The sequence below is a fragment of the Plodia interpunctella genome, chromosome 5, assembly GCF_027563975.2.
Source record: "Plodia interpunctella isolate USDA-ARS_2022_Savannah chromosome 5, ilPloInte3.2, whole genome shotgun sequence".
Taxonomy (NCBI): Eukaryota; Metazoa; Arthropoda; class Insecta; order Lepidoptera; family Pyralidae; genus Plodia; species Plodia interpunctella.
The window spans coordinates 10809256-10828633 of record NC_071298.1 but is presented as its reverse complement, the minus strand read 5'-3'; the positions used below and the strand labels follow the sequence as shown (position 1 = coordinate 10828633).

The 19378-nt window shown below is 35.8% G+C and overlaps 1 protein-coding gene across 7 annotated transcripts in view; it reads left to right on the top strand.

Annotated features, from left to right (window-relative positions):
* LOC128670365 (innexin shaking-B-like) overlaps positions 1-19378 on the top strand; it is a 97821-nt gene that overhangs the window by 62283 nt on the left and 16160 nt on the right. For 4 of the 7 annotated variants that reach the window (XM_053745969.2, XM_053745973.2, XM_053745970.2 and 1 more), the window contains exon 2: positions 7303-7948. The exons of 1 other annotated variant lie outside the window; for it this stretch is intronic. In XM_053745969.2, the coding sequence (XP_053601944.1) occupies positions 7577-7948 (372 nt within the window). In that variant the 5' untranslated portion in view covers positions 7303-7576. Of the gene's footprint in view, positions 1-7269; positions 7949-19378 lie in introns of all 7 variants that reach the window. 2 more of the 7 variants (XM_053745974.2, XM_053745971.2) reach the window with 1 other exon arrangement.

The window sequence follows — 19378 nt, the reverse complement described above, 5'->3', positions numbered from 1 at the left end:
AAGCGCGCACGCGTTGCACAATGAGGCTTATATAACACTGCTTTTTCATGAGAGGTCAAGAAGTGACACCAAACGGTGACACACAAACAGTAAGATGTTTTGGACATATGTTAATGAGATTAACCGATATTTGAGGTGATTATCCTTGCTATACTGTCTATCAAGGAGCTTCTGACCTTATTCTGATAAGAATAAAGGGCTATTTCAAATAGCTTGTGGCTAGCCCTCTGAATAATATACAATTTTTTGGTCGCAGATATATAAATGTTTAAGACATTTCCCTCCGTACAACCGTATTCCTCAAGGTCGTGTTCATTAGTGAAATGAAATACACACGTTTTTCTTAGCAATATTAATTAAGTGGTTACCACTTTTCATCGCCTTCTCCATTTTACAAACTAGATGAGAAATCAAGTGCAGGTTTCCTCACGATGTTTCCTTTCACATTTCATTTTTCTTACAAATACTTGTGTCACTTCGGTATACGGATTGAGTGTCTTTTAATTATTGTACCACCGCTTCAGAGTACAGAACATTTAGTATAGTTTGAGTTTGTTTAACCAGTAACCACATATCCTCACGTCACAATCACAATGCCGCGCTGTGATTGGTTACCTACGTCTGCGACTCACTGCGAATCGACTCGATAGTGAGATGCGAGTGAAAAATCCATATTAAACCTTCGGTTCTGCCGAATAGAGGTACATGCAGAGTAATTTTACTTGCGCGATTAAATGTACGATCCTTATTGAGTGTCGACTAGATATATATATATAATCTTCTTGTTAACGTCAGAAGTATATTTTAAAGACACAATCAAAATTGTTTTGCCGCAATAAATTTTGTTTGTCCATCCGCATGTTATTGTAATCGACTAATCGAGTTAATTAAATTTGCGAGTTGGCTTTGGGCCATCTCTATTAAATCGTTATGTTTTAATATATCTAGCTAGGTATATATAAATTGATTATTTTCAGCATTATCAATTTTAGGAAAATCTTTATTATCTATAGGTATATCTAAGGATGAAATTATTCCTCTTCTTCTTATAAATAGTAGCTTCTCCTGTCTTTGAGTTTAGCTTAGTCTTAGAAGCCAATATGACGCATTCAATCTGTTTCTTTGGTGCAAAAGTCTATTTCCAATTAATAAATAAATAATAAATTCTTAACTAAATAAGATAAGCTGTCTACTTGGCGACCTAAAATGATTTGCATCGCATATTTGTACCGTCGACTTAATCTTTACTATGAATAAGCATTCCATTAATAAATTAATCATCAATTAAGTTTGTTAAGTGAAATATTTTATACTACTGCTGACGTTGATGCTCACTGTGGACAAACCTCTGTGGTTTTTGACAGTGTTCTTATATTATGTACTATATATATTTGTTCTTTATATGTGAAATAAATATAAAAAAAAAGAAATCAATTAATTAATTATCCAAATCAAGCGATTTGGATAATTAATTAATTGATAATTAATAATATTTAATTTGGATTCCTAAATTGAACTGCACTGCATTTGAATCGTTCCATAAAAGTTGATTGTAGGCCTGCAAGTACGAACCTAGTTAAAAAGATTAAGCCATCATTTAGCTATGTTAACAGCGCGTTGTCAGCAAAAGTGAAGACTTAATAAGACAGATGGAACCTTGAAAACTATAATACATCGCCTGCGCCCGCGCATACAAAAATATCTTCTTTTTCTTTCATCCATTCATTATGTTACTTGCGACAGACGTTTTTTTAAACGACCGTTTGTTAGCTAATTATAATCATGTCTAAATATATTAACATTTTGACCGGAGACAATGTGCGGAGTGGCAATGAAATGTTCATTGAAATTTGAATTATACAAGGTGATGTTTTTAGACACCGGCCAATTATTTTACTGTCGCTTTTTATTTTTTTCTGCGTTTTGTACGAGTACATATAATTATACAAAGCTAAATAACATTTTAAAAAAACAGTCATAAACTAGAACGAGCAGCACTTCTATTTAAAAAAAAAAAAAGGTAAAATCTAAAAATTGTATGTATCTGTTTTACTAAATTAATAAAAAGTAATTTAACAATAAAAAATACAATTCATAAAAAACCAATACGGTTTTTCTTTGTTCTAAAACTTGAACGTATTTGTACAAACAAACAAAGACACTGGCGACTAACAAAAAAAAAACTCACGCACCACAGATTCGAAAATCTTACGCGGCTGAAGAATTAACTTCATTTGCCTCCAAAATTTAGTCATAAAAACTAACGATCGCTAATAACGTGTAAAATTAATATCCCTATAAACTGTTCGTCCATCGCCGCGCTCTCTGGCGGACATTTGTCACAATTATTCGGTCGAGATCACAGCAAGTCGGAAAAACTGAAAAGCTGCCATTTTATTTACGCTCAAAGCGAACTTCATACGTGTGGTCTCTCTGATGTTTAACTTTTATAGCATATGTTTGGATCAAAGTGTACACGTTATTGGCGATAACGCAGGTAGTATTAGTATTAATAGCGGCAATTATACTCTAGTATGATCACTGTGCCACAATAAACCTTTAACGGTGCTCCAGGTTCCCAGGATACAGGGTTTCCCTAGTTCGGGAATCGATATTTATATTTACTGTGTACATTTTTTGTCAATTTTTTTTAACGCATGTGATTTGAGCCCCAGATGCTTGTACGTTGAATGTAAGTTACTTATAGCAAGAAAATACACAATAACAATTAGTATTTTTCTCAATAATTTATGATGAGAGGTTAAAAAAAGCTTTGAACAGGGAATAGTAGATTGTTAGACTAGGTTCTTCTTCTTCTTAAAATAAAGGACGACACTACTATGCGATGCATGAGACGCCCGATCTATATCTAAGTGCAGCGATGGCGGTAGTTTCTATTAATAAAATCGAGACTTTTAATTTCTGTGCCGATTTTATACAACCAATTGCTAAAATCGATTACAATAAAATTGTCGAAGAATGGAACACGCGAGACATCTGCGCTTGTCATCCTGATAATATATATTTTAATTCTCACTGGCTGTTTATAAAAACCATTGAATTTTCCTTTCTTCCTTAGTTTTTTTTTTCTTAATTATATTTATTTAATTGTTCGAATTATTCTTATCCTTACGTAAAACAAAATTCTCTGCCTCGTCTGTTCGCGATAAACTCATAAACCATTGCACGGATTTTCATGCAGCTTTCATCAATACATAGTGTGATTTCTGAGGAAGGTTTAGGTGTGTAATTTATTATATTTTACCCGAGCGAAGGCGGGTTATAAGTATCATGATATTTTTAAAATTAGCTTCGTGGGTTTTTTAATATCAAAAATAATCTATTAATCTATTAATGTTGAGAAAGTTTAGCAACCTAATGCGACAATAAAATGTTCCCTCACCGTCTGACCTCTAATATTATGAAACGACATAAAAATCTGAAATGGTATCTGTCAAAAAGGCAAGTCAGTCATTGAAACTACGCGACTGACCGGTCCAATTTCCGAGATACGCGATCACATACACACAAACACGCGATGTTATTTCCTGAACGCGTCCGCTGTGAAATTTGCTTGTACTTTTTAAGAATTTATTTTTTTAGTTTTTACTAGCAGTCGGCCCCGGCTTCGCTCGGATAAAAACATAATAAATTACATCAAAAACTTCCTGATCACACTATTTATTGGTGGAAACCGTCCATGAAAATCCTTGCTTAGTCCGTGTTTGAGTTCATTGCGAACAGACAGACAGACAGACGTGGCAGCAGTGCACTTTGTTTTATAATACGTAAGGAAGTTAATTACGAAATTGTTTTATTAATTTGATCTCAGCAATAGTGACAATATATTAGTAAGGAGTTAGAAATAAGAAACTCTATTCCAACGCCCGCTTCGTAATTTTGGCTCATACATCATAAACTCCGTGTTGACATAAGATTTACACACGACATGCGCACGAGTTCTTTGAAAACGAGTAGAAATAACCTACTGTCCTAGGTGAACGACAAATGTGGCAAGGCAGCGCGACGCAACGTAATGCGACGTCGGTATCTAATGATACATTTGTAGGCTACACATTATTACCGTAATTCTGACAACGGTTGACGATCAACTACAGTCCGTATTTCACGTAAATACTTCCTGCGCTATACTAATATAATATAAGGTAATAAACTTCCTTCAGCGGTGTTCCCTAATAGTTATGACATTGGGGCATTCAAGTAAGGAGTCCATCATTACTTTCTCAAAAAGTCAGCAATGCATCGGTGACCCGTATCGGCTTACTGGTGTCCATGGACTGCCGTGTTTGAATGTCACCAGACTACCCGCATGCTAATTTGCCCAACATTTTATTTTAAAAAAACCTCGCACTGCATCGGGCAGCGTTCAATCGCTCACCTAGAACGTTTACGAAGCGTTGTCCCTGTCCACCCAACTAGTTTACAAGCTTAATTCTTATTGTATTTCATAATAGCGAATTCATGAATTGTTTCCTTGAATTTAAATTAAATCTTATGACACAGTTTTCAACATTTTATGCTTTTCTGTGAAACTGCACTAACTAATAATAATAATTCACAGCCGTCCAAAAGAAAATGTCAAAGAATTATGATAACGCACGGCTTGTGCTGCGTGAGTATTTACACATTATTTGTATAATCAAATTCGCCTTATCTATACTATTATTAGAAAGTGGTAAGCGTTTGTGAGTTTGTATGTTTGGGGCGGGTTATCTCCGAAAATACCTAACCGATTTCAAAAATTATTTCACCATTAGAAAGGTACATTATCCAAGATTGCTATAGGCTATATTTTATCTCATAATTCCTACGGGAACGAAGCCCCGGGCAACATCTAGTGAGTCACATCTAGAATTCAGTAATCTTTATTTTCAGATTGAGGTCGGATTCAGCTGAGAATTTATCTTACAGCACACATAGGTCCAAGTCAAGACTTTTTCATATAAAATTTCAAATTATAGAGTGCCAGCTGCTTCCCCGGGTCTTTCGGGTTAAAAAGTACCCTATGTGTAATTCCAGGTTATATTCTACTCGTCTGTCAAGTTTCATAATAATCCGTCCGGTAGATTTCGCGTGAATGAGTAACAAACAAACATACATACATACATACTCACAAACTTTCGCTTTTATAATATTAGTAGGATTTCTGGAAAAGCTACAAACTACTGGCTTATCGGACGACCGGGCCACTGCTGCGAAGAAATGCCGAAAGAAACTCATTTAAACAGCGTTAGTCCCTATTTTACCAAAAAGCCTTAACTTTTTTTCAAATTACAGTCGATGACAGATAAACCTGACCCAGGTTTATCTGTCATCGACTGTAATTTGAAAAAAAGTTTTTTCTGTAGCAAATTAGTAAGAGGGAGTCAATTTATTTTAATTTTAATTATTAGTCCCCGACTGTGCATAAAGTAGGTACATGGTTAAACGTATATGCTGTGAAGAGATGTATTAAGTACTACTGAAAGTATTTTATAATCTGTGCTACTAGTTTCCTGTTTGTTATTAAATTTGGACATATGTGTAAAGCGAGCTTGCAACCGTGACCGACGAACAACTAAAAATAATTTTCGCTAGTAAAATAAATAAATTCTAAACAGTTTTGAATCAAACGAGGCCAGTGACTCACTCTAGATTGAATCATAACTCTGCGATTGAGCAATAAACGCTCTCTATGATATTAGACAGGATATACTCTGAGTAAATAAACATTTCAAGTTATTTGCAAACCAAGTCAATTTCATTTACGGGAAATATTTTAAATGTTGGAGATGAAAAACCGTATTATTTATGAGAATATTCGGTTCGGCTTCGTTCTTACGCACAAAATTTAAACCTCCTTGCATATTTTCAAGTGTTAATATTTTATTCTACTACTTATATGTTATGTAAATGGATTTTCATGCGATTTTCACCAATAGATAGTGTGATTGATAGTGTGGTTTAGTTATAATATATTTTGTTTTTACACGTGCAAAGGCGGGACGAGCTGCTAGTTAATATTATGTTGGTGGGAATTCCGACAATCATTCAAGCATCGGGCAATTGGATACTAGCCATTTACCGTTCACCGCAAACTTAGACCATGCCCCTTTAATTGCTTATCATGACTGTAGGATGGCAACATTAGAAAGAGAGGGAGATAAGGTTAGAGAGAGACAGCTAGAAGTTAAGATGGCGTGAGGTAAAAAAATAGAAAGAGACGTGTGATACGATTTGGTGGGAAATATAATAGAAAGTGTCTGTAATCTTTTTATTTTTGGCGCTCGGCTTCTACATGACTATTGTCATTACTTATTGAAATAGAAATCTCTAAGAACCTTACAGGGTAATTAAAGACTTAATGTGCCAGTTATATATAACACGTGTAAATTGATACATAAAATTTTAAAACACTTAGGTATATGCCTTACCATAGAAAATTGTGCAAATATACCTGTAGTTACAGTCGCTGCTATACATATTTAAGCACTAAATAATAAGAAAAAATAATTTAAATACGATAAACACGAATGTTTTACTTAATACTATAAAAGTTTAATATTTCTAACACGATTGTAACAATAACAGTGATGGAAAACTATTATTTCGGTGAAACCCAACATCTGTATGACATTTTATATGCTTTATTTATGTTAGTATTTTAATAGTTTACACAAACTGTTCCAACTCCACACCCTTCCCTCGAACGACAGCAGAAATCGTATTATAGTGATTGTCTTTCAGCTTTAAATTTCGATGCATAAGGTTCTCCAGGGCTTAAGGTGTTTTTAGACTTTGGTTATTCTTCTCTAAGGTATTTATTCTGAATGAAAACCAATTTTTACAGTTATTAAAGCTTTGTAGCTCTGAAACTATTGTTTATTATTTGCTTGTTGTACAGTTTGACAAAACTTTGTAACCACTCCTGTCACATAATAGCCACGCCTGGCAGTGCCATAGTAATGAATACATAAATAAATTTATTTCAGGTAATAAATTAGTATAGTATATAGAACAAACAAATGCCAGTGAACCGAATTATAAATACCTTACATACCTAGCATTTTATTTACACCAACAGATGGGATATTACAATATCTAATCTCTGCTACTGCAGGTACTACTACAAAACAAAAAAAAAAAATGAAAAATAATCAAAACTCAAACACCCAAAAATCGAACATCGAACGAGAACTTTTGCTCCTGACATTGTTAACCTGAGGTGCTCCGTCGGATCATTAATCTCCTGACCCGATTATCTCGTAGCCACAATGTTTCTCAGAACATTTCATTTTCCAGCTAATATTATAACTAGTATCCATGTCCGCTTACGCGAAAACCTCGAACGCACGGTGAGAGCAAACGACAAAGAATGAAAAGAAGAAAAGATGACACAAGCGCTCTCTCTGCTCAAGTTCATAAAGATACCGAAGAAGTTAAACCAACGTGACGTGTGACCGACACTGCCTACCACGTGCCTTACGAACTATCTGGTGCTCGAATCAATAAAATAATATAACTACAAAATAATGTTAGTGACACCGAAACATCTGCAAAGACTCAAGCGTTTACAATGTTAGACGTCTTTAGAGGATTGAAGAATCTCATTAAAGTGAACTATATACACATCGACTCCCCAGTATTTAGGTTACACTACTCAATAACTGTTATATTGCTAATATCATTTAGCTTGATTGTGACTACGAGGCAGTACGTTGGCAACCCTATAGACTGCATCCATACGAAGGACATTCCTGAGGACGTGTTGAACACTTATTGTTGGATCCATTCAACTTATACATTAAAGAGTTTCTTCAATAAGAAGGTGGGAGTGGAGGTCCCGTATCCTGGCATCGGGAACAGCCGGGAGAAAGGCAAGGAGGATATGAGCGACAGGAAAATTTACAAGTACTACCAATGGGTGTGTTTTTGCCTATTTTTTCAGGTGAGTGTAATTTTTATTACGTTTATGTTTGCTCTCAAATTATGTGTCATAAGTGAACGATCTACATTACGTCGTAGGTATTATATTTCTAACGCCAATTTGTTTGTGGATTTAAGCGTAGTTTCCGCATTAAAAGATCGTGGTGAGAACAATCGATCGATCCCAAAACTGATTCATATGTGGTATTCCCTTCGGTCCAGTGAAAGAAAACTTCGTGAGAAAATTTGTACACTAGCTACTATAAACACTAAGCGATCCGAAATTCCATCTATTGACAAGCCCACAGACGACCTCCAGGGCGGCCTGAAAGTCTCTAAACAGATGCCACTAAAACAATCTAGTGGGGCTGCCCTACCACTGCCCTAACCTGCCCCACGTCCTGCACTACGGACTGGGGGAGTAAGCAAGCCGATGGACAAAACAATCAGTTAGCACCACGATAAAATAAATATTAATTTTATCTATGGTTAGCACACATACTGGTTATCCGTCATGCGTTTGTTCGCCTTTGCGCGGGTGGTGATGGTCCGATGGTCGCGCTGTTATTACATTTTTTTCAAATTGTAACAAAGACAAGAATGACTTTTCTTTACATTAATTACTCTGTACTGTAGTAATGTCAATTTTAGGAATTACTGATTTTGGAAATGATTCCTTCCTCAAGAAAATTGACGGATTGTAATGACCGCGCAGCCGGAGCGGTCATTAAACGCTATGCGAACAACTAGGTAAATTTTCCACGGGAGCATTTATTTTTATGAGATGAAACGTACCCTATGTCCTTCTCCGTGCAACAAACTATATATATTCCGACTCGATAAAAAGATGTAACGCATGTAATATCAAAGATTAAAACTATAAACGGTAATGGCAGCAAAGGTGACCAGCAAATATTATGACTACCTAATTCCGGCTTCCAGTTTGCTTGACGACGTGTTTATCACGTCATTAAAACGGCACACATCATAAAAAAAAGTGAAACGGGTCGCGTGATGTTAAACATACTATTATTAGACCCGGCTTTGTTTTCCTTGAGGTACAAATTAATTACGGTGTGGAATCAAAGTCTTCTCCATAGCAGGCATTAGACGAGACACAAAAGTTTTTATGTTTAGCTGTCCTGCATCAAAAGGCGTGTAAAGTCATATGAAGCGACTAAGGGATAGAAAGTCTTGACAGCTAATCGATAACGACAGTGTTGAAAAAATGGGTTAACAAATAATTTTAAGCCCGGCTTTCCTGGGAGTTTCGGCGTAAACGTTTTATTCTCAGCTTTTATTCTATCCATGTACCAAATTCCATCTATTATTCGAGGCGTGATTAAGTAACACACATCCTTATAAATCGGGTACATCACGGTAGAAAACCAAACTCATGGCACAAGCAGGATTCAAATCAGAAAGCTTACGATCAGTCCCTCTTTACATGTGATTTGGAAATCGGTCAGTAGCCTTGGTTTTGAGTAAAGGTTTACTGTCAATAAGTGAGATATATCATCCAAAGTTGAATTTAATAAATCTTTAATTGCCGCTTGAACTTACCTTTGGTAAGTACAAGATATATTATCTGTACTTTCGTTATTTTCGTGCGTTTGTTTATGCACCTTCGTATTGCGTTGCGACATGCTGTCCTTCGTTTTTACCTGATCCAACGTAAAACGGGTCGATCAGGTGAACTCCAGTCTAAAATTAATCGATTATCATTTCAGTTCAGTCGTGTTTAACACTACGGCTTGGTCTTGTCGTCATTTTCATGACTCGATGGTCGTGACCATCATATGGAATGAAACACGCACAATTTTCGCAGCAATTTTAATTGTCATTAAAAAAAATGTCTACCGCCGACTTCCAAAGCGCAGGTGAAGAAGCGGCGCAACGAACTTCACCACAGTCTTTTCTCCCAGGACGAATTTAGCTCATAAATTTCTAATGCAGGTTTCACATGATGTTTTCTTTCACAGAAACCAATACTTGGTCTGGTTGATCTGTAGAATAGGAACATGTGTGTCGTAGATGACGTACAAGATGACTAAGGAATAACTAGCTTTGTCAGCTGATAGACAAGAATAGCATTAATTTTTTTAGTTCACTTTTTACATTAACCCCGGGCGTCGCAGCCCAGAAAGCATGCGGAAACACGCGAGCATAAGAGAGTAGGCATGAGCTAAACGTAAAAAACAATGCGAATTAAGTACAACAACAATTTAAAGATAAATATTTTTATGTCAGTTAAAATGGCGCGTTTCAGTGGGCCCATTCTGGCAGTCGGCATTATTTTTACAATCGCCGCCATGTCGGAGCGGAAGCCGGCCGTAATCTAGCGGAGATCTATGCAAATTACGACAACATGATAATGTAATAATGTTGCTTCCGCTGACTGTACGGTGCGGTTCTGTTAATGCAGTGAAAAAAAAAAATAATGAAATTGAATTTAAATAAATTTATACGGACAAATCACAAAGACTGGGTTAGGTCCAAAGTAAACGGTAGACTTGAGATAAAATTACATTTTGAAGCAACATTTATTAAACTAAACTTAAAATACAATTAAATTACTTTTTATTAAATTAAACTTTTATTAAGCAACTTTTATTAAATTTTATTAAGAAGTAATTAAACTAACGTAGCGTTTTTTATATTACTCGAGCTAAGCCCTTTATTAACTCGTACGGTATTCAGGATCTTATTATTCATAGTCGTATTCATCATGGCTGAGGGTCGTGGAATGAAACACAACGACTTTCTTGCCATTGCCTTCTTGCTATTTCACTTACAAAATGATAAATACCAAACAGGTTTCCTCACGATGTTTTTTTTTTACATCGGAAAGATGTAGCGATGAAAACTATAAGTATACATGAGTCAAATTGGTATACAAACTCATGTAGCACGAGTAAAATTCGAACCTGGGACCTTTCGGTTTACAGACGTCTTAACCATTGGACCACCACCGCCGAACAGGATATGGAGTGGTCCTATTCTAAGGCGGATCTCCGAGGCGTGTCGTGCGTTTTGATTCGGTTGAATATTAGAGGTGTAAGAATAAGTATGAACACAACCGCAGCTTAACAAAAAACCCAAATAAAGGAGACTTATCCAAACGGATTAGCATTCGAGGGTCGTCGTCGCCTCAATCGCCGCCATCTTAGATGACAGTTTCAGTTATCTGTAGGATAGTTATCGTGTGTCTATGGTACAGACTATGCCAAAGACACGGTTACAACGCCGATTGGGCGGTGCATTTTTGTGCAGTTAACATTTTCTCGCAATTTTAGGTTTTCTAATATTATTCTGATGATGGATGGGATGGCTCAGGACAGAGATGGTTGCCGTAGACGGAAGGAGGCCTATGCCCAGCAGTGGGTCACGGAGGGCTGCAGATGTTGATGATGATGAATATTATTCAAATACTGCTAAAACAACTCGCTCTTATCACGTATTGCCGGTTTCATTCGCGGCTGTTAGGCCCATATCTCGGGGTCCTATTAAAAAATAAACCGTAATTTATAATTATCAGCTCTGATTTTGAGACCGGTGGCCTGGCTGACGTTAACCCTTATTGGGAATGCAATTATGTTTATATAGCTGTTAACCCTTTATCACCTTTTTTTTCGACTTGCCAAGTTGTTTTTTAATTTGCTTAAATTAAACATATTAATTTTGAATATGTGCCGTTTGCCAATAAAAGCAAGCAGTTCTCGAGAAACAGCGTGATAAACATGTGAACAAACAGAGATCGTGTTGCTAAGTAGCTGAATTAACAGTTTAAAACAACATTGGTTTTGTAAGTCGAAGCTGATCAACTAATTTGCTAGACTTGTCTAATAAGAAATTGGGAAATTTTATTTCGGATCTCTCTAATCTGAGCATTTTTCCTAATTCTTCCTATGCCGTTGGGCGTCAGAGACCCGGGGCCGCTAGGGTTGATGTTAACATTATAACTAAAAACATATGCTGAAGATGCAACAGACGTAATGGTCATATAGGATGTAAATTCGCTCTCTCACCTTCGCGTGTTCCTAGTGAGGGTAAAAAAATATAATACCATTTCTATTTAGATCAAAATTTTGCGGGAAAATTTCGATCGGTTGTCAAAGTCAAAATCCAATCGAAGAAGGATCGTATGGCAACACTACTAACTAACTTTAAAACCACAGTGATCCCACTAATAGAATTAAAAAGTTGGGATCTCGCTTGACCTACCCCACTGAGTGGATTTAGCTTTAACTTAGTCGATATGACATATTTCTAATTGGGATATACTAAATCCAAACTTCTCAATCTAAAATTAAAATAAATATATGATGAGATATTCTTCTTCTCTTGAAATATATGATAAATATATGATGAGATATTCTTATTCTTCTTCACTTCTTCATTCTTCACGTTGGCAAAAGGTGAACCTTTTGGCGATTTTTATAACTACCTATATAATCCCAACTTTCGAACTTATAAATGCGAAAGTTTTTTCGTTCGTTCGTTGCACAGTTGATTTTCATTCATTGCTCAGTTGCGCGACGTCCCCCGTCATGTGGACGGATCAACGCAAAACATGGTAGAAATTGTATGAAGTTTCGACGTCCGTCAACGCATGTCAGTGTCAACCCAGTGGCGCAGTGGTAAAGTGCTTGCCTCTGAATCGAGAGGTCCCGGGTTCGATCCCCGGTCGGGTCATGATGGAAAATGATTTATTCTGATTGGCCCGGGTCTCAGATGTTTATCTATATATGTATTTGTTATAAAATATAGTATCGTTGAGTTAGTGTCCCATAACACAAGTCTCGAAATTACTTTGGGGCTAGTTCAATCTGTGTGAATTGTCCTATTCTGGTATAAAAACAGTACTCCACCTTCGGTCGTTGGCTTGGAGGGCACATAGTTATACATTCCTGAGGGCCGGACGTGATCACACATAATGAGTGGTTCTTAATAAGCTCGCCCTCCGCCCTTATGGCATCGTAAATATTAAGGACCATTTTAAAAATGGTTGATGCTCAAAAATTAACTTAATAAAGACTGAATTTAAATAAAAGTTTCCAATGAGTGACTTTGTAAAGTGAACTAGCTGTTGTCGGCGGATTCGCCCGCGGCAAAAAAGCCTAACCCTGTTATTCATAAAAAAGTTAACGCTTCATTTTGACATGTCGTTCATTATGAAGAAGAACTAATAAATAATATTATTTTAGATGGATTGACTTATAGAACTGTCGCTTTACGGGAATTCACGACAACATAGGCCACAGGTAAATTAATTTCTACATTTTCTGACGCACCGCGCTACGTTGTTGCTTTTGTCACTCAACTAGGACACCGATCAGATTAAATACAAATAGCAAAAACATTATTTAAACTCAGTCATATTGTGTATTGTAAAACTAGAACCGTACAATATGTGTGTGTGTGTGTATGTAGGTACCACCTGTTGAGATTTCTCAACCTATTAATAGGGATATCTTATAAATATTTTGCGGCCATCAATCAAGATGTCAGGATATAATACAAAACGAACGAACCTGCCGCGCTTGGCAAACTGTACCTTTATAACAACGCTCAACCTTAAAACTTTGTTTATACAAATCTTTTCTAATTAATGGTTATTTTTAAGATCTACATTTATAATATTACTAGCGGCCCGTCCCGGCTTCGCTCGGATAACAACAAAATAGATTATACATATTTAAAGATTAAACCCCCAGGAATCACATTATCTATTGGTGAAAACAAAAAAATCGTCCGGTAGTTTCTGAGTTTATCGCGTTCATACAAACAGACGCGACAGGGCTCTTCTTTTTACATGTTAATGAGTATGAAAGTTGCTCTAATCATTTTCATTTATGTATAATTACAAATTTTTAAATTGCTATCTTCTTCGTCCCACTCAATAAAGGCATAGGACAGTATTTCCTTTGTTCTGACTTTAAAAGCCTTTTTAACAGTGAATTAAACAACATAACACGTCTCAGATCTGATAGTGATAACTTCTCGGTCATTTTGAAATTTTCTTTTAGCGTGTAATGTTACTACTATTAGCTAAGGGGGCAGAACACTTCAAACTATTTATACCCAAATAATTATAGACGGGCCCATTAGCGCAGCGGCTGTTGTTATTTCGGTATGGTTAACAGTGATACAAATTGATTTACGTAATTGCAAGGAAATGTCTCTGTTCGTTCGGGCAGTGGGTTCGATTCCCGGGCTGAATATGGGGCGATAATGTATGGGGTGTGTTGTGCCCCGTTTCTGTGTTTCCGTCCATCGGACCCGCGGTACAAGTTTAGTGCTTAGTGTGGACAGTTGAGTCCATTTGTAATGCAACTAGCTGTTTGCACGCGCCTTCGTCCGCTTAAATGCCCATGGGGAGTTTTTTCTTCGTATCAAAACGATTGATTGGAATAGTTGAAATAAATATCCATAGCGCTTTTAAAATACACACGGCGCCATCTAGTGTTTTATTGTAAAGTTTATTTTATTAGCATTTAGCGCCACCTATAATAGAATATAGGTTATTCGCAAATCCAACGGGAAGAATAGTTTTTTTATGTCCTTCTCCATACTCTTAATGATACATATTATAAATATATATATATATAATATATAACATACATATAATACAACATACATATTATATATATATATATATATATATATATATATATATATATATATATATATATATATATATATATATATATATATATATATATATATATGCCATAAATAAATTGCCAAGAAGATTGAGCAGATACCGCGTGAAGAGGTAACAAACAAACAAACTTACTTTCGCATTTATACTAACTAATATTAGTAGGGATTTGGAGGTATGCAAACCATCACATCTACGCAAACCGTATCGATGCTTTGGCACAAAATGCACAAATTCTATCGCGATTCCGACGCATTCATCATTGTGATGTCACTGGACAGCCGTTCCCGAACTGATTTATGCGGCTCAAAATATGGTCCACTAGTCAATGTGTACACACGCATTAGTAAATTAATAAATAAATAAATAATAAATACATGGGCAACACTCAACGGCCCACACTAAGCACTAAGCTTGTATCGCGGCTCCGATGGACACAAACACAGAAGCGGTCACAACACACCCAGAACCGCAGACAGAAAAATATTAGCACGCGCTGGGAATCGAACCTAGGACCTCCAGATAGCGGACGGGCGTGGGGACCACTACATACATTGGATTTACATTCGATTGGTACACATAATCTTGGCGTCTTTTGGCGATAAACTCTAAGCACGGATTTTCATGCGGTTCACCAATAGTTGAGTGATTGGCAAGATAAAAGTTTATAATTAATTATATTTTATACCCAAGCGAAGACGGCAAGCTAGCCGCTAGTCGTTATATTATTTAACCGTAAGTATATAGAGAGCATTTAGCTATACCGATCGATCTATTCCTGAACTCCATTGCTGTGGAAACCGCGGCTTTATCGATACATTCGGAATGGAGCTAACATAGTCTGTGCTTCGTTTAGTTGCGACTACAGAATACATCGATAAATAGATCTATATATCTAATATAGATGTATTTATCGATATAATAATATATCTATACTAACATTACAAGTGTTAAAGTGTGCCTATCTCTCTGTCTGTCGTTCACGCTTTCATGGCCAAACTACTGAGTCGAATTTGACGAAATTTGGAATAGATTTGGCTATTAACTAGGTGTATAACTTAGGTTATAGCTGGGGAATCTGCAGACAACATCTTAACAATTAACATTAACATACGAACAAGGTTCTTTTGACTATGTACATTATGTACTTCTGGCATGATAGGGACCAACACTGTTCAAATGAGTTTCTTTCGGCATTTCTTCTCAGCAGTGGTCGTTCCGAAATGCCAGTAGTTTTTAGCTTGTGATAAATAACTATAAATATAAATATTGACGAGAAAAAGTGCCTGTGAAGGTCTAATTTCTGAATAAATGATTTGAATGTTTTTGATTGATTTGAAAAAAAAAACAAGGTGGTTAGCTTGCAGTAGTCTTTAAATTTTATTTCTCTCTTCCACATTAGATACTTTGATATGTTTTCCCAAATAACATTATATCTTAAATTAAATCTCTGATTTTTGATTGATGTCATTGCCTACAAAGCTATCCCAACTAATATTATAAATGCGAAAGTAAGTTTGTTTGTTATTTCTTCACGCATTATATGGTACACGGGTAGAAAATAACCCGAAATAACACGTAGGGTACATCTTATCCCGAAATTCCCACGGGAGCAAAGCCTCGGGGCGCAGCTAGTTTTTTAATAAAGACGGCAGTATGCAATAATTCATTGCAGTCAATTCTAAGCGATACATATGTATATCTTTATATCTAGGAGTTCGATCAACTTGTTTCAAGCGAGACAGCTACTAGTTCATAGTAGTACTAGCGTTCAAACGCTCCTTTAAAAGTCTAGCGGCGCCTGCGCATTCGCTCCAATTTCCATTATCGCTATTCATACTTACCTGAATTTGTATCGAAATTGTAACTGAATTTCGACGTCGCCCTGTGCGATGCGGTGATTCGTCGACGATAATATGTTGACAACATAACGGAGAACGATGCCCCGCGACTGAACAGTGGGAACGCGCTCGAACTGTTGTCATAGGTTCACACCATCTTAACAAATTTCACCTGATTTGTGTTTAAAGATATTTATTTCTCATAAAGAATTACAAAATTCCCTATGGTATGAGAACTACAACTAATTGTCCTATATGTACACTTTTATACAACACGCGCATGCGGCAAATCCTTAGTTCATAATTACACGCGAGATAAAAAAAATAATAAGTAAAATAAAATAAAAATAGTAGTTTGTAGCTTGTGAGAAATAACTATAAATATAAAGATTGACGAGAAAAAGTGCCTGTGAAGGTCTAATTTCTGAATAAATGATTTGAATTTGAATTTGAATTTAAAAAAAAAGGAAATGAAATCACAAAGATCTTGGTCCAATAGATACGGAGCAAATTGACTGACGGACACGATAGTGGTTCAATAAGGGTTTCGTTTTTTTATTTGTTTGTACGCAACCCTAAAAACTGGCACAAATGTATAAAAAAAAAATAAACTATAAATTATTGTGGTCGTAAGATATAAGGTCGCCTAATCCTAACCGCTTTTAAGAAAGAATAATGGAAGGTTTCTTCTGAGAGCCTCTAAATTTATAACGCTTACTGAAGTCAAGAAAAAAATATATTATAGCATCATACTTTTTGTATCACTGAGAATGTTGACAACGATTGAGTTGCACCAGTCAACATTGACGTCGACTTTAACCTTGGACGTCGACGCTTAGACAAAATTGAGTAATTAGTATAGACAATGACTTCAGGATGAGCAGGAAATTCCAAAATAAAATCCAGTGGTTATAAATATATAACGCATATATTCTTCACAACTTTAGTGTACTTCACAATATTTCAAAATGTAACAATTTAACAATACGTTCTTAGGAGAACGTCTGCACTGTACTACCGCCAAACAACGACTACCTCGAATATAATGCTATCTGTCCACGAAGACAGACAAAATCAATTGACTATCTGAATAATTATTCACATCCATTTAATTAATTCATTTTATTACATAAGTTATATTAAATTTAATATTAGGCATTATTATAATATAATACGAATTTTAATAATGCAATATATGTATACTGCAATTTAAAAATTATTTAATACATTTGTGATGTTTTAGTACTATCAAATCAAACACTTAAATATGTAACATTCGTGAATCATTTTCAATAAGGTGTCTAATATTAATTATAATTCATATTAATCATTATAAAATAGGCTTACATTAGGGTGAGTTGCACCGTCAAATTTAAGGTTGATTTTAACTGGTGCGCCGAGACGTTTAGACAAAGTTAACGTCAAAGTTGAAGGTGCAAACCCACCCTTGGCGTGTATCCGCGCAGGTTAAAATTTATGTTAAATTTGACTGGTGCAAGCTGTTATAACTATTTCATTAGTTACTGGTTGGAGACGCCAGCGATGCACCCGACGGGTGAGCAGTCCGTTCCTCCCGTTCTGACCATTCACACGTTTCCCCGAGACCTCTTTTTTGGAGTGTGGGTTGGAACAACCACTTTTAATATATGTATAAAACCTACATTTGTTAATTGACGTCCTTGGAGAAAAGGCCGCGGTGAAGTTTGTCGCGCCGCTTCTTCTTCACCTGCGCTTTGGAAGTCGGCGGTAGACTTAGTTTAAGTATTTTTTTACGTGAATAATTGATGTATATCATCCTAAATCGAATAAAGAATTTTTAATTTTTTTTTTTAACCCATTCTTAAAAGCATCTTAGAAGTAACAATGACTGTCGTTACTGTGGACACCGTTTCCTAAACGCCCAATACTTCATGTTAATTATCGCCCATAAACTCAAGGGTTATCGAATCAATGAAATTTCGGATCGATCCTATATTTTTATTATATTTCCACGAGCACCAAAGACTATGCAGCACAGAGAGTCCTGGCACCGTATAACGACGAGGGTTGACCCTAACTAAATTGTCTACTCTCCCATTAGTCAAATCAGAAACTTTTTTCCAATGACAAACACAAAATTGTATATGGAGCTTGTATGACAGTAATGTGTTGCGACGTCACGGATTTTGGAGTCCAAAGGAAATAATAAATTTCGTGATTAGTAAAAGTGATCAAATAAAGTGACAATTAATTATTATATTGGGTTATTTAAATACCTATATGCATTTTATTTTATATCTACTCAAGTAGCCAATTGAGAAGTGACATTATTTCCACAAAAAAAAATAAGAATTAGTTTGAGCGCATCAGACATTTTGATCATAAATGATACATTACTAGATGCTTTACTGGTTCAATTTCTACAATTTACAATATAAAGTAAATTCAAATTCAAATTCAAAATTCTTTATTCAATTTAGGATGATATACATCACTTATTGACGTCAAAAAATTACTTAAACTAAGTCTACTGCCGACTTCCAAAGCGCAGGTGAAGAAGAAGCGGCGCAACAAACTTCACCGCAGCCTTTTCTCCAAGGACGTCAGTTAACAAATATAGGTCTTATAAATATAGGAACCCTATAACAAAACCCTAATTTGATTTATTTCTAAACAGATCCATCAACTTAATAAATGGAATCTCAAATTATTCTACATACCTATCAACAGAAACCTTATCTCTCGAATTAACCAAGTAACTACCAATATATAACATGCTACAATATTCCCCGATAGTAAATCCTGTATATCAGATGGTGCATTGTTACGTCCAACGCCCGCGGGACCAGGGTTCTAATCCAGAGGAGTGGCCTTATTTATGGAATATTGATTGGTTATAACAATTCAATAAGCCGGTAAATCCACTTTTACTCCGGGGCTTTCGCGTGAATTACATCGTATATCTTGT